The 12,448-nt window shown below is 45.3% G+C and overlaps 1 protein-coding gene across 4 annotated transcripts in view; it reads right to left on the bottom strand.

Annotated features, from left to right (window-relative positions):
- Positions 1 to 12,127, bottom strand: part of Ube2l3 (ubiquitin conjugating enzyme E2 L3) — a 45,334-nt gene extending 33,207 nt beyond the window's left edge. Inside the window, exon 1 of one of the 4 annotated variants that reach the window (XM_027413208.2) lies at positions 11,982 to 12,127. In XM_027413208.2, the coding sequence (XP_027269009.1) occupies positions 11,982 to 12,008 (27 nt within the window). In that variant the 5' untranslated portion in view covers positions 12,009 to 12,127. Of the gene's footprint in view, positions 1 to 420; positions 430 to 6,096; positions 6,137 to 11,981 lie in introns of those variants that run through there. The other 3 variants (XM_027413210.2, XM_027413209.2, XM_035444743.1) reach the window with 3 other exon arrangements.
- Positions 12,128 to 12,448: the final 321 nt, after the last annotated feature.

The following is a 12,448-nucleotide window of genomic DNA, read 5'->3' as shown; positions in this document are numbered from 1 at the left end:
ACAGCAGAATGACAGCAAAGCAAGCACAAACGTTCCATTCTATATAGGTAAAGCAAAGGCTCAGAGAAGCCCAAGTCACAGAATTCTCATAAAGCAGGTCCAGGGCTGGAGCAAGGCCAGAATAGCTCTTCCACAGTAAGTGAAGCTATATAAAGCACTGGGCTAAGCTGGTTAACACTTCCATTAGAAACAGACAGAACATGAGTCAGCAAGATGGTTCATCTGGTAAAGGCACTTGCCACCTAAACCTGATGACCTGAGTTTCATACAAGGAATGCAAAGACAGAAGAATCAACTCCCCAAAGTTGTACATACACACAGTGGTAAATATGTGTGCACAATTTTTGTTTGCACAGGATTTCTCTGTGTAACCCTGTCCTGGAACTTACTACCAGCCTGGCCTTGAACTTAGAGATCCACCTTCATCTGCCTCCCATGTGTTGGGATTAAAGGTGTTCTCCATCATGGCCTGGCAAAGATAAATAGAAAGCTGGTGAGATGGATCAATAAGTAGGTAAAGAAACCAGCAAACCTGACAATCTGAGCTCAATCTCCAGGAACTACGTGAGCAAAGGAGAAAACCAACTGTGTGTGTGTGTGTGTGTGTGTGTGTGTGTGTGTGTGTGTGTGTGTGTTGTGTTTCTAGCCTATGGTAATATGGTAATGTTTCTAGCCTTCCACTACTAGTCACTATCTCTACTACATAAGGAATGTGTTTGTTTTTTTTAAACTCCTTTTATCTGACTAAAACAAAACCTAGCAGATTGGAGTTGGATATGTAAGAAGAGTTCAAACTCCACACACACAACTGGTAGGAGATTGGCAATGTAAACAGCACCTCCCTGATTTTGTGTGACTCCATCAAAACGCCTAATTTTGCCAGGAGTAGTGGGTGGTATGTACCCACTGACAAATCTCTGAGTTCCAGGCTAACCAAGGCTGCATACTGAAACTCTGTCTCAAAAAATGAAATCAAAGTGGACTTGGAAAGATGGCTCAACAGCTAAAAGTACATACTTCTCTTGACAGGGGACCCAAGTTTCAATTCCCAACACCCATGACAGGTAGCTCGCAACTCCCAGCAACTCCAGCTCCAGGGATTCAATGCCTCTTCTGACCTCAGAGAGCACTGTATTCACATGCACATATTGACACACAGGAACATACTTTAGAATACAAATTTGGTGTGGTGGCTCATGTCTTTCATCCCAGCAGCAGCCAGCTTATTTCTCTGAGTCTGAGACTAGTCTGGTCAAATAGTGATTTCCAGGACCAACAAGACTACACAGTGAGACTTTGTCTCAAAATAAATGTGTATTAATAAAATAAAATGAAAATTTCTAATTTTATCATTAGTGGAAACTTTCCAAAAGTCTGTACCATGCAACTGCTTGACAATGAAATTAATGATTATATATCCTGCAAATTTAAACATAATCCTTCAGAATACAGCTGGGTAGCGGTGGCACATGCCTTTAATCCCAGCACTCAGGAGGCAGAGGCAGGTGGATCTCTGTGAGTTCTCCACCAGCCTGGTCTACATGAGCTAGTTCCAGGACAGCCTCCAAAGCCAGAGAAACCCTGTCTCGAACCCCCCCCCCAATAAAAAACCTTCAGAATGCTTGAGTGTAAATCTTATTTCAATTAATTCTCAGCAAATAGGGGAGAGAATGACTCATGCCTACTCATGGATCAGCATTATGCTTACACTTAATTATTGTTACAAATAACATAATACAACTATTATCACAATTCTATGTGATCATTTCATTACCCTCTTTGTAAGTATGAAGATGCCCACCCACCAAGTCTCCAAGTAACAACACAAGTGAGTTAAAAAGCAGAAATCAACATCTAAGTTTAGGTACTCTATCACAGCCTACTGCAAGCCTCAGGTCAATCTAAGAGAATTCAAGTGAAGACAGCTACTACTCATGCTTACACACCCCCTGGGCAAGCCCAGTCAGGGACTAGCTCCACAGGCAGCTTCTCAATAGGCCTACCTCCAGGAATGTGTTTATCTTCGTCTGAACAAGGGTGTGCCTGGCATTGTTGACCTACATTACACTCTCCAGAGTCTAGCACCCCAACTTTACTGGGAGCTCAAGGACTGGGACACCAGCTTCAAGTCTGCTCACAACAAACCAAAGACACAGAATAAGACCAGTAACTGCCTATGTCAAACATGAGGGCTGGAAAAGTAGGCCTATGTAGAATGCTGGGGGAGGGGGCAGGTTCTTCTGTAAGCTAAGGTTGACTTTTCCTAACAAGAGATGCTGATGTAAATAAGTGGCCAGTTACCATCTTAAAGAGAGCTCCCCAAGGGCCCTCGGAGTTCTAGGACTCTAAAATAGATAGTTAGCTCAGTGATTAAGAGCACTTGCTCTTAGAGACCAGGATTCAGCTTCCAACCACCCACATGATGGCTCAAAACCATTTAACACCCTCTTCTGACCTCCTCAGGTACCAGACATGCAGGCAAAATACCCATACACATAAATGTAAAAATGTTTAACTATTTTGTATTATAGTTTATGTTTCATATATTTATATTTGCCTGCATGTATGTATGTGGACCACATGTGGGATCCACTGGAGGTGGAATGACCACCATGTGGGTGTTGGGTCCTCTGCAAGAGCAGTATGTGTTCTCAACCACTGAGCCAACTCTCCAGCCTCTTTTCATTTTTTTCAGAGATCCTACGAAGGAGAAACTTTTTTGGGGGGGTGGGGTAGTGGGGGCAAGGGGGAGAGAACAGGGTCTCACTGTGTAGTCTGAGCTGGCATGGAACTCTCTATGTAGACCAGCGTACCAAACCAGCAAGCTTCAGGTTCGGTGGGATGCTTTATAGTGACAAACCAGCCCAGTCAGTTCTCTAGTCTCTATATACACATACACATCGGTATACACACCACCAACACACGTGCAAACACTGCACACACACACACACACAAAAAAAAAAAAAAAAACAAAGAGAAAAAAAGGCACACTCACACACAGGGTGAGATACTGAGACATTTTATTTAGTTCAGGGATTTTTCTCAGTTTTAAGAAACAAACAGCTGGCCAGGAGTTAATCCCAGCACTCGGGAGGCAGAGGCAGGAGGATCTCTGTGAGGCCAGCCTGGTCTTCAAAGAGAGTTCCAGGACAGTATCCAAAGCTACAGAGAAACCCTGTTTTGGAAAAGAGAGGGGGGGGGGAGAGGGAGGGAGAAAGAGCTGGGTGTGGTAGTACACACCTTATTTTCCCGGTACTGAGAGGCAGAGGCAGGCAAATTTTCTGTGATTTCAGGCCAGCCTGCTGGCCTATATAATAAGACCAAGTATACCATGATGCCCAATGTTGTTCTACCTTTATTAATGATATCCATATCTTAGTATGAGACAAATACTCTGCCAAGTATTTCCCTTAACTCATTTCACCTACACACAGATGGAGTAACTTAAGGCAAAGAAGCTAACTTGCTCAGGACCACTTGGCTAAGATGTGGCAAGCCCAAGACTTAAAATTGAGAACTTAAGCTCTTGACCACCAAGTCTAGCTCCCAGCGGTCCAAAAAGGAGAGCCTCAGTCTCTCTCTCATCCCCCATCCCCAACCCCTCCAGGCACTTCTAGTACTGCAACTGAAACCTAAAAGTAGCTCTGCTACCTATCATTAAGTCCATCAGCTTCACCTTCTGTGACATTTCTGGATGGAGAACCTGGCTATGCAAAGACTCACCCCATAAGAGCAGAGGTGACATGCCCATGCTATAATGGCCAACCCAAGGGTAAAATCAGGCCAGGTCCTTGGCGCTTCTGGAAAGCACCTACAGGCTGGCTGCCCTAACTAAAATCTAAGGAGGGCACAATACAGTATCAGAAGCAGGTTGCCTGCTTAGTTCTGGGGCTTCTTAGGGCAGGTCTCAGAGCCTCTGCTCATAACCACTCTGGGAGAAGGATTCAGCTTCACTGGTCTATATTCTAAGCAGGCCAAGGCTGGCTAGAAAAAAATCTGCAATCCCACAAGGGTTTTCTCTTCAACTACTGAAATTTTATTCAATTCTTAATGGACCAAGCCATTTTCCATCTAGTGTTGGGGTGCCACTGAGTTGGCAGACATGGGATACCCAATGAACAGATGCAATTTCTGAGATCTAGGTGTACACTATTTTTTCACAACTCACTCACCAGGGCCCGAAGAAGGTACCCTTATGCAGAGTATCAAAGGACAATTTGCTTGGTACAGAGAAGACACAGACACATCCTGCTGGAGTAGAGTGCCTTGCCTGATATGCTCAAGGCCCTGGGTCAGATTCCTTGCACACGAAAAGAGGGAGTTAGAGATCAGTGATACTAGTATTATAAGACCCTGAGGGCTGGGCAGTGGTGGTGCACGCTTTTAATCCCAGCACTCTGAAAGCGGAGGCAGATGCAGGCAGATCTACCTGAGTTCCAGACCAGCCTGGTCTACAAGAGCTAGTTCCAGGACCGCCTCCAAAGCCACAGAGAAACCCTGTCTTGGGGGGGAGGGGGGGTGCTGAGGTAGAGCCCTGCCTGATACTGCAGGGGGTAGAGGGGACAGGTGGTATTGGGGGGCAACCAATTAAAAGATTCAGAGTTGGGGCTGTTCTTCCAGGGCACCAGAGTTCAATTCCCAGAACCACATGGTAGCTTTAACAACTGTAACTCTAGTTCTAAGGGGATCAGACACTCTTCTGGCTTCTTTGGGCACTACACAGACATGCATTCAGGCAATAACACCTATGTACATAAAATAGATAAATTTTTTAAAAAGAAAAATCTCCTGAGTGGCAGGGAAAGATGGCTCAGCAGATAAAAGGGCATGCTGCTCAAGCCTAACTCAGTACTCCTTGGTGGAAGGAAAAAAACAACTTCCACAAGCTATGCTCTGGCCTCTATAAACTGCAGTCCAAGAACACATACCCATAGTCACATCCATACACAATTATAAATACAAAAACAAACAAAAAACCTTTTAAGCTAGATACAGTGTTGCTTGCCCCCAGCACTGAGGAGGCAGAGGCAGGTGGATCTGAGTTTCAGGCCAGCCTATTCTAAATATCAAATTCTAGGACAGCCAAGGCTACATAGAGGGACTCCTAAAAACAAACAAACAAACAAACAATTAGAAAGGTCTGGAGAGATGGATGGTCCTCTGGAAGAGGTTCAATTCCCAGCAGTTCTAACCATCTGTAACTCCAGTCAAATGGGAGCCAACACCCTCTTCTGGCCTACTTAGGCATCAGGCATGCACATACTGCATAGATATACATATAGGCAAAACACCCAACCACATAAAATAAATAAAATTTAAGGAAATTTTAAACCCAGTGAGAAGGCGGGTGGTGGTGGCACAGGCCTTTGATCCAGCACTTGGGAAGCAGAGGCAGGTGGATCTGAGTTTGAGGCCAGCCTGGTCTACAGAGTTCCAGGACAGGCAGGGTTACACAGAGAAATCCTGTCTTGGAAAACCCAATAATAGTAATCATCATCAGCATCATCATAATCATGATCATAATAATAAATAAGTAAATAAACACATCCAGTGAGAACAGCACACCATGCCTAGGGGATTCCATAGCCAAGTGGGGAGAAGGTAAGATGGAAATTAGATCTTGAAGGAACACGCTAAGGAATGTAGACTTGTTAAACCAGAGTCCCAGCCTCACCCCTGCTTTCCTTCCTTCAATCCCAATCTCTGAGCCTGCACCTGGACAGCTGAAATCCTCTTAAGCGCCACACAACCACACTTCCATCCATAGCTGGGCAGGAAATGTATGTAACAGGAAAGACTAGCTGATAAGGAATCCTAGAAATGGGAAATGGTCCACAAAGACAGAGGCAAAGTCTCTTGGAAGCAAAGGCTAAGGTAGAGTGCTTACCTAGCATGTATGAAGACTTGAGTTTGATCCCAGCACTGCTTATTATAAGCCAGGCTTGTGGTACATATCTGTGATCCAAGCACTCAAGGTGAAGGCAGGAAGATCACAAATTCAAGGTCATCCTCGGCTAAAAAGTGAGTCTGAGGCTAGCCTGGCTACAAGATTCTTTAAAAAAAAAAAAAAAAAAAAAAAAAAAAGTGGTGGTTTACCTCTATAATCCCAGCACTTGAACGGCTGAAGCAGAATTGCTTGCTGTGAATTCAGTCTGAGAAACAGAACAAAACCCCATTCAAATAACCAACAAATATCCCAGAAGCAGAAACAAGCAAATCTCTTTAAGCTCAAGGCCAGCCTTGTCTATGCAGCAAGTTCCAGGCCAGCCAGGGAATATACATTGAGACCCAGTCTCAAAAATAAATAAATAATGCCAGGCAGTGGTGGCACAGGCCTTTAATCCCAGCACTCGACAGGCAGAGGCAGGCAGATCTCTGAGTTCATGACCAGCCTGATCTACAAGGTCTACAAGAGCAAGTTCCAGGACAGCCTCCAAAGTCACAGAGAAACCCTGTCTCATAAAAACATAAATAAATAAATACATACATACATACGTCAGCGATCATGACAAACACCTTTGATCCTAGCACTCAGGAGACAGAGGCAGGTAATCTGAATTGGAGGCCGGCCTGGTCTACAGAGTGAGTTCCAGGACAGCCAAAGCTGTTCCAAAGAGAAACCCTGTCTTGAAAAACAAAACAACAACAAAAACAGAATCTATCCCCAAAATGGATTCAAGTAATTGAAAATGGTTTACCATGTATAGCATCATGTAAAAAACTTCCTTCACGGGCGTTGGTGGCGCACGCCTTTAATCCCAGCACCCGGTAGGCAGAGGCAGGCTGATGTCTGTGAGTTCGAGACCAGCCTGGTCTACAAGAGCTAGTTCCAAGACAGTCTCCAAAGCCACAGAGAAACCCTGTCTCGAAAAACAAAACAAAACAAAAAAACTTCCTTCACTCCTAGACTTTCTTTTTTGGAGCTAGAATCTCATATACACTATGTTGCCCAGGGTAGTCTGAAACTCCCAGCTCCCAGGGATCTTCCTTAGTAGCTAGGACTACATAAACATATCACCTCACCTTCTAAGACAATTACCAGAACATGTCATTGCTCTATAGTTAATTACCATGTTGGGAGGATATAAACCTATATTCAAGAGCAAAACAGTTCATTGTTTAGCACAATTAATTCCAAGGAATGAACTGCTACTGAATAACTCTTGCTCCCTGGCATATGCTTACAGACTGAGGAAATGCACCAACACGGAATTTGGAGTGAACACAAAAGATGCTACAAATCTCAGATCCTTGGCTCAACTATTATACACCAATAACTAATAAAATGTACTTTCATTGCCTGTAAACCCACAAAGTTCCATGAGAAAAGTCCCTGTGGGAAGGTACTCAATGGGAGAGCCCCTAGGGGAGATGTGCATCCTGAGGCAGCCAACACATGATCAGCCCAATCAATTTTTAACAGTTGTTGCTTTGGGCTTTGTAGCTATTTCCTTGTTACTGACTGAAGCAATGGTTACAATCTAGGTGTTACCTTTAATGTCTTTGCAAAATTAAAATGTATTTAATGCTTTGTTAACATTGTAAATCTTTTTTGCTAATGTTGAAATGTAAAAGGTTCTCAAAACTCCCCTCTGAAAAGATGGCTCAAGAACTAAAAGCAACTGGTTCTTGTAGAATACCCAAGTTCAATTCCCAACACCCACATGACAGCTGACAACCAGAACTCCAGTTCCAGGAGATCCAATATTCTTTTTTGGGGACAGGGTCTCTACACAGATAGCCCTGGCTGTCCTGGAACTCACTGTGTGAAACCAGGCTGGCCTTAAATAACAAAGATCCTCCTGCCTCTGCCTCCAGAGTGCTGGATTTAAAGACAAGTGCCCCAACACCCTCTTCTGACCTCTGAAGGTAGCACTCACCCAAGTGATGCACAGACATACATGCATCCAAAACAATCCTACACAAAATAATTATGTCTTAAAAACCAAGCCTAAACCGGGCTGTGGTGGCACACACCTTTAATCCCAGCACTCGGCAGGCAGAGGCAGGTGGATCTCTTCGAGTTTAAGGCCAGGCCAGCCCGGTCTACAGAGTGAGTTCCAGGACAGCCTTCAAAGCCACAGAGAAAACTCAAGCCTAAAATAACTTCTCAGCCATATTTATACATAGGTATTGATATATAAAACTGTTGTTTTGTTTTGTTATTGGTGGTGGTTTTTTTTTTTTTTTTGGAGGCAGGGTTTAACTTCTGGAACTCACTCTATAGACTAGGTTGGACTTGAACCTACAGAGATCTGCCTGCATCTGCCTGAGTGCTGGGATTAAAGATGTATGCTACCACGGCCTGACAAAACTGTATTTTTTATTACTGTTATATATAAAGAATATCTGAAGGGCAAAAGAGATGGCTCACTGGTTAAGAGCACTGGCTGCTCTTCCAAGGACCTGGTTCCAATTCCCAAAACCCCATGGTGGCTCAACAGCTGTGGGCAACTCCAGTCCCAGGGGATACAACTTCTTTTGGCTTTTGCTGACACCAGGAAAGCACATGGTATGCAAACACACACCCAGGCAAAACACTAATAACAAAAGCCAGGTACATCCAGCAACTGGGATGCACAGGCAGGTGGATCTCCTTGAGTTCAAGCCCAGCCTGGTCTACAGAGTGAGTTCCAGGACAGCCAAAGTAACACAAGAACAGTTTCGGTTTTTCACCATCGGAAATTCCTTTATTTCTATCTTAAGTACTAGAATACTATTGATCAATGACCTTCCTGTTCTTTCTTTTGTTTGTTTAAGACAGGATCTCATGGAGCCGAGGCTGGAGCTGGAGCCCCCCTCCCCCCACCATGGAGCCTGGAAGAAACGAGATAAAGAATGTAGGATTTCTTACTGGAAGCCAGGGAGACTCAGTGCATCATGGTCTACTATTCCCTAGTTATAACTCTCCCAATCTATTGAAACTCAAAACTGCTTCATTTGCAGAAATAAACACGATAGACTAATTTTGAGTGTTGGGGAAAAAAAAAAAAAAAGAACCTAAGTAAAATAAGCTTAGATTAGTAAGTACTGAAACTTTTTCCTGAGCTCAATTTTTTTTAAAAGACAATTTAAAACCTGTAATTCCCCTCCTAGATGTCTGACAGCCTGGGGATTCCAAGCTGGGTCAATGGGACTAGACTAGGGAGATACCAGGATGAAATCAGGTCAGCTGGTCCTGGATGTTCACTCCTGTAATTCTAGCAGTCAGAAAGAAGGCTGAGGCAGGAGAATCACTTTGAATTTGAAGTCAGCATGGGATACAGAGTAAGGCCTTTGTCTCAAAAAACAAGAGGCAAAAAGAAAAAAAAAAAAAAAAAAAAAGAACAAAGCCAATTCCTACTCTTCAGAAATGAAAATCCAGCAGAGGACTGAAATCTAGCAGTTACAAAGAGAAATGTAAAGTGCCGTGTTGGGGGGGGACCTCACACATTCAGAGGGATAGGTGTTAACCCCAAGAACTCCCTGGAAGAAGAGAATTGAGAAAACAGCTTCTCTCAGGCTGAGCAAACAGCACATACAAAGGGAGGACCATCCCATATCACAGAGTGAGGACCATCATTAAGCTTTGTTTGGGACTCTCAGAGGCGACTTAAAACACATTATTTTTCTCCTTTGTGGGGTAGCCAAAGGTAAACCAAAGAATCTCTCTCTGCATTCTCTTTTATCATCTGCAGAATGGGAATAATCATATCTAACTCAAGAAGAAGATTAAACATGATCATGAGTATGAAAACACAAAAATTGGAAAAAATGGTAATTGTTGCAGTAATTTAATTAGGTACTAAAGCATCCAGAATCTCTTTAAGTTGGAGGTGAGACCAAAAAGACTGTTTTCTAAGAAAGGTCTTTCATGGAGAAACCCTGTCTCAAAACAAACCAAAAAACAGAGAATGAAAGTTCTTTGCGCCAAGTAAGAGGTTAGGATGGGGAGGTGAGATGGCTCAATAGGTAAGCCTGTCCACCTGAGTGGACCACACTGAACCCATACAGTATGGACTCTAACCTCCACATGAATGCTGTGGTACAACATATTATCCACACACATATAAAGAAAGAAATGTACTTTAAAGAAGTTAGGGTGCGGGCTGGAGAGATGGCTCAGCAGTTAACAGCACTGGTTGCTCTTCCAAAGAACCTGGTTCAATTCCCAACACCTGTAAGGCAGCTCATAACTGTCCGTAATTCCAGTTGGAGGGATCCAACACCCTCACACAGACCAGACATACATTCAGGCAAAAGACCAATGCACATAAAAATAAGCAAATTATTTTTTAAATTTTTTGTGGTTGTTTTGTTTTTTGGTTTTTTGTTTTTGTTTTTGTTTTTTTTTTTCCTTTTGGTTTTCAAGACAGGGTTTCTCTGGAACTCACTCTGTTAACCAGGCTGGCCTGGAACTCACAGATATCCCCTTACCTCTGCCTCTGGAGCGATGGGATTAAAGGCGTGCCCCACCACTGCCTAGCTTCTTTATTTTTTTTTTAATTTAAAGAAATTAGAATTAATTGTTACAGACAAAACCACAGAGGATTTTAGCCAGAAGTAAAGAATTAAGTGCTTGCTTTAGAAAAGAGCACTGGAGTCCAAGAAGGGTAGTCAGGGGAAAGTATTTAGAAGGGTACCCCAGAAAGGGTGGAAGAATTCAAGTCATTCCAATAAAGATAGGAAAAACAGCATGCATTCACATATCTTCCTAAACTGAAACCTACAAGGCTAGAGGGAAGCCAACTTTGGGGGGTTTGAACACGGAAGTGATTAGCATCCCTTTCATTTAGGAAAATGATGGGAGTGTCACTGGCAGAGCAGAGGAGGAGCTTGATCATAATTGTTTTGTGCCCACTTCCACTCTCGTTTCAGTTAAATGTTCTCTCTAGGTTTCAGTGAACAAATGTTTTCTTTTGTTTCCAGCGACTCCATCAACCAAATACAACTGGGGCCAGGAAGAAGCCCGGCTATCTGTTCTCAGGAGCCAGCTCCCGGACCTTTTGTATTTCCGGTCAGGCGGTAGCTGCGCCGCACTACCAGGTTGCACTCAAACACTGGCGGGGTTGTCTTTAGAGGATGTCGGAAAAACTACCAGTGAAAACCTGAAATCAATGGAGCACCTGTACGCCTCACAAAAAGGAGCCAATTAGTGAGATGACACTCCGCTACATTCAAGATACAAAGTGCGTACACCGTGTTATTTTTGTAAACTTTGGCCGGTTTTGATTCCAACGACAGAAGCCAACCCCCACCTCCCACCTCAAAAAAAAAAAAAAAATGTCACTTTGCTTCACCAGGGAAAGGAGATCGGGATGACTAAGAGGTTGATAGGAAGGAGAACCTCGCTGCGACGGGGGACGACCCCACGCCTTCCTAGAGTTGGAACTTGTCCGCTGTGTGACTCCGCAGTCACAAGGAGACAGTTTGCAAGAACCCAACACAATTTCAAAAGACCACCAACTAACTGACCTAACTTTGGCCGCCTGCCCTCCTCCTTCCTTTCCCGTCTCGGGCCTCGCAGCCTCCCGGTCCCGGAGCTGTGGGCTGGCGGAATGGGGCTCAGAGTCCGGCGACCGCGGCCCAGGACCGGGCGGCTCCGCGGCGCGGACTCCCAGCCGGGGCTCCGGCTTTCTTCCCCGAGGGCGCCCAGCTTGGGGCCTCCAGGCCCGGCCCACACATCAACGGCGTCCTCGACCCGGACCGCGGCCGCTGCGACGGAGGGCCCGGCTCCGCTCCGGGAGGAGGGGGCGCGAGAACTGCCCAAGCTGATCCGAGGGGCCGGCGGCGGCGGCTCCCGGCGCGGCCTTGCGCTCCCGCCCAGGCTGCGGCCTAGGCGGCCCCGTTAGATCTGTCCTCCACACGCGGCACAGCGGCACTGAGGGCCACGCAACGAGGGATGGAGGGTGGCGACGCCCCAAGGAGCCGCGGCCCGCCGTGGGGGTCCCGGCCCGGGGACGCCGCCCCCCGCCTGGCCAGCGCCAGAGAATGGCTTTTACCTTCATCAGCCTCCTGCTGGCCGCCATCTTGGATCTGGTGCTGCTGCTTTCCCAAAATGCATCGCGGTAGGCCAGGCGGCTAGAACCCCCTCACTTCCTGGAACGGGGGAGGGGCGAGCCGGGAAGAGCGCGGAACAGAGAAACGCGCCTACTGTGTGCCGATCCCAGTGGTGGGAGAGTTGTGTGTAGACGTCTACAAGGGACCTGGACAATTTAAAGACCTTTGCCTCTTGCAGCCTCCAATCCGACGGACAACACATACCGTGCCTGGCACGTAGTAGGCGCACTATACATGTGTACACAACAATTGAATAATCAAGATTATTTTAGACACTGATAAACATTGTGAAGTAAAACTGGGAGATGAGAAAGTTACTGTGGGACCGAAGACGTGATACAGTTGGTCAAGTGCCTGCACGTGCAAGTAGGACCTGAGTTTGGATACCCACATGAAAAGCTAGCGTAGT

Source organism: Cricetulus griseus, chromosome 4 (genome assembly GCF_003668045.3).
Source record: "Cricetulus griseus strain 17A/GY chromosome 4, alternate assembly CriGri-PICRH-1.0, whole genome shotgun sequence".
Classification (NCBI taxonomy): domain Eukaryota; kingdom Metazoa; phylum Chordata; class Mammalia; order Rodentia; family Cricetidae; genus Cricetulus; species Cricetulus griseus.
Note: the sequence above shows the minus strand (reverse complement) of the source record. Positions and strands in the feature narration are given on the sequence as shown.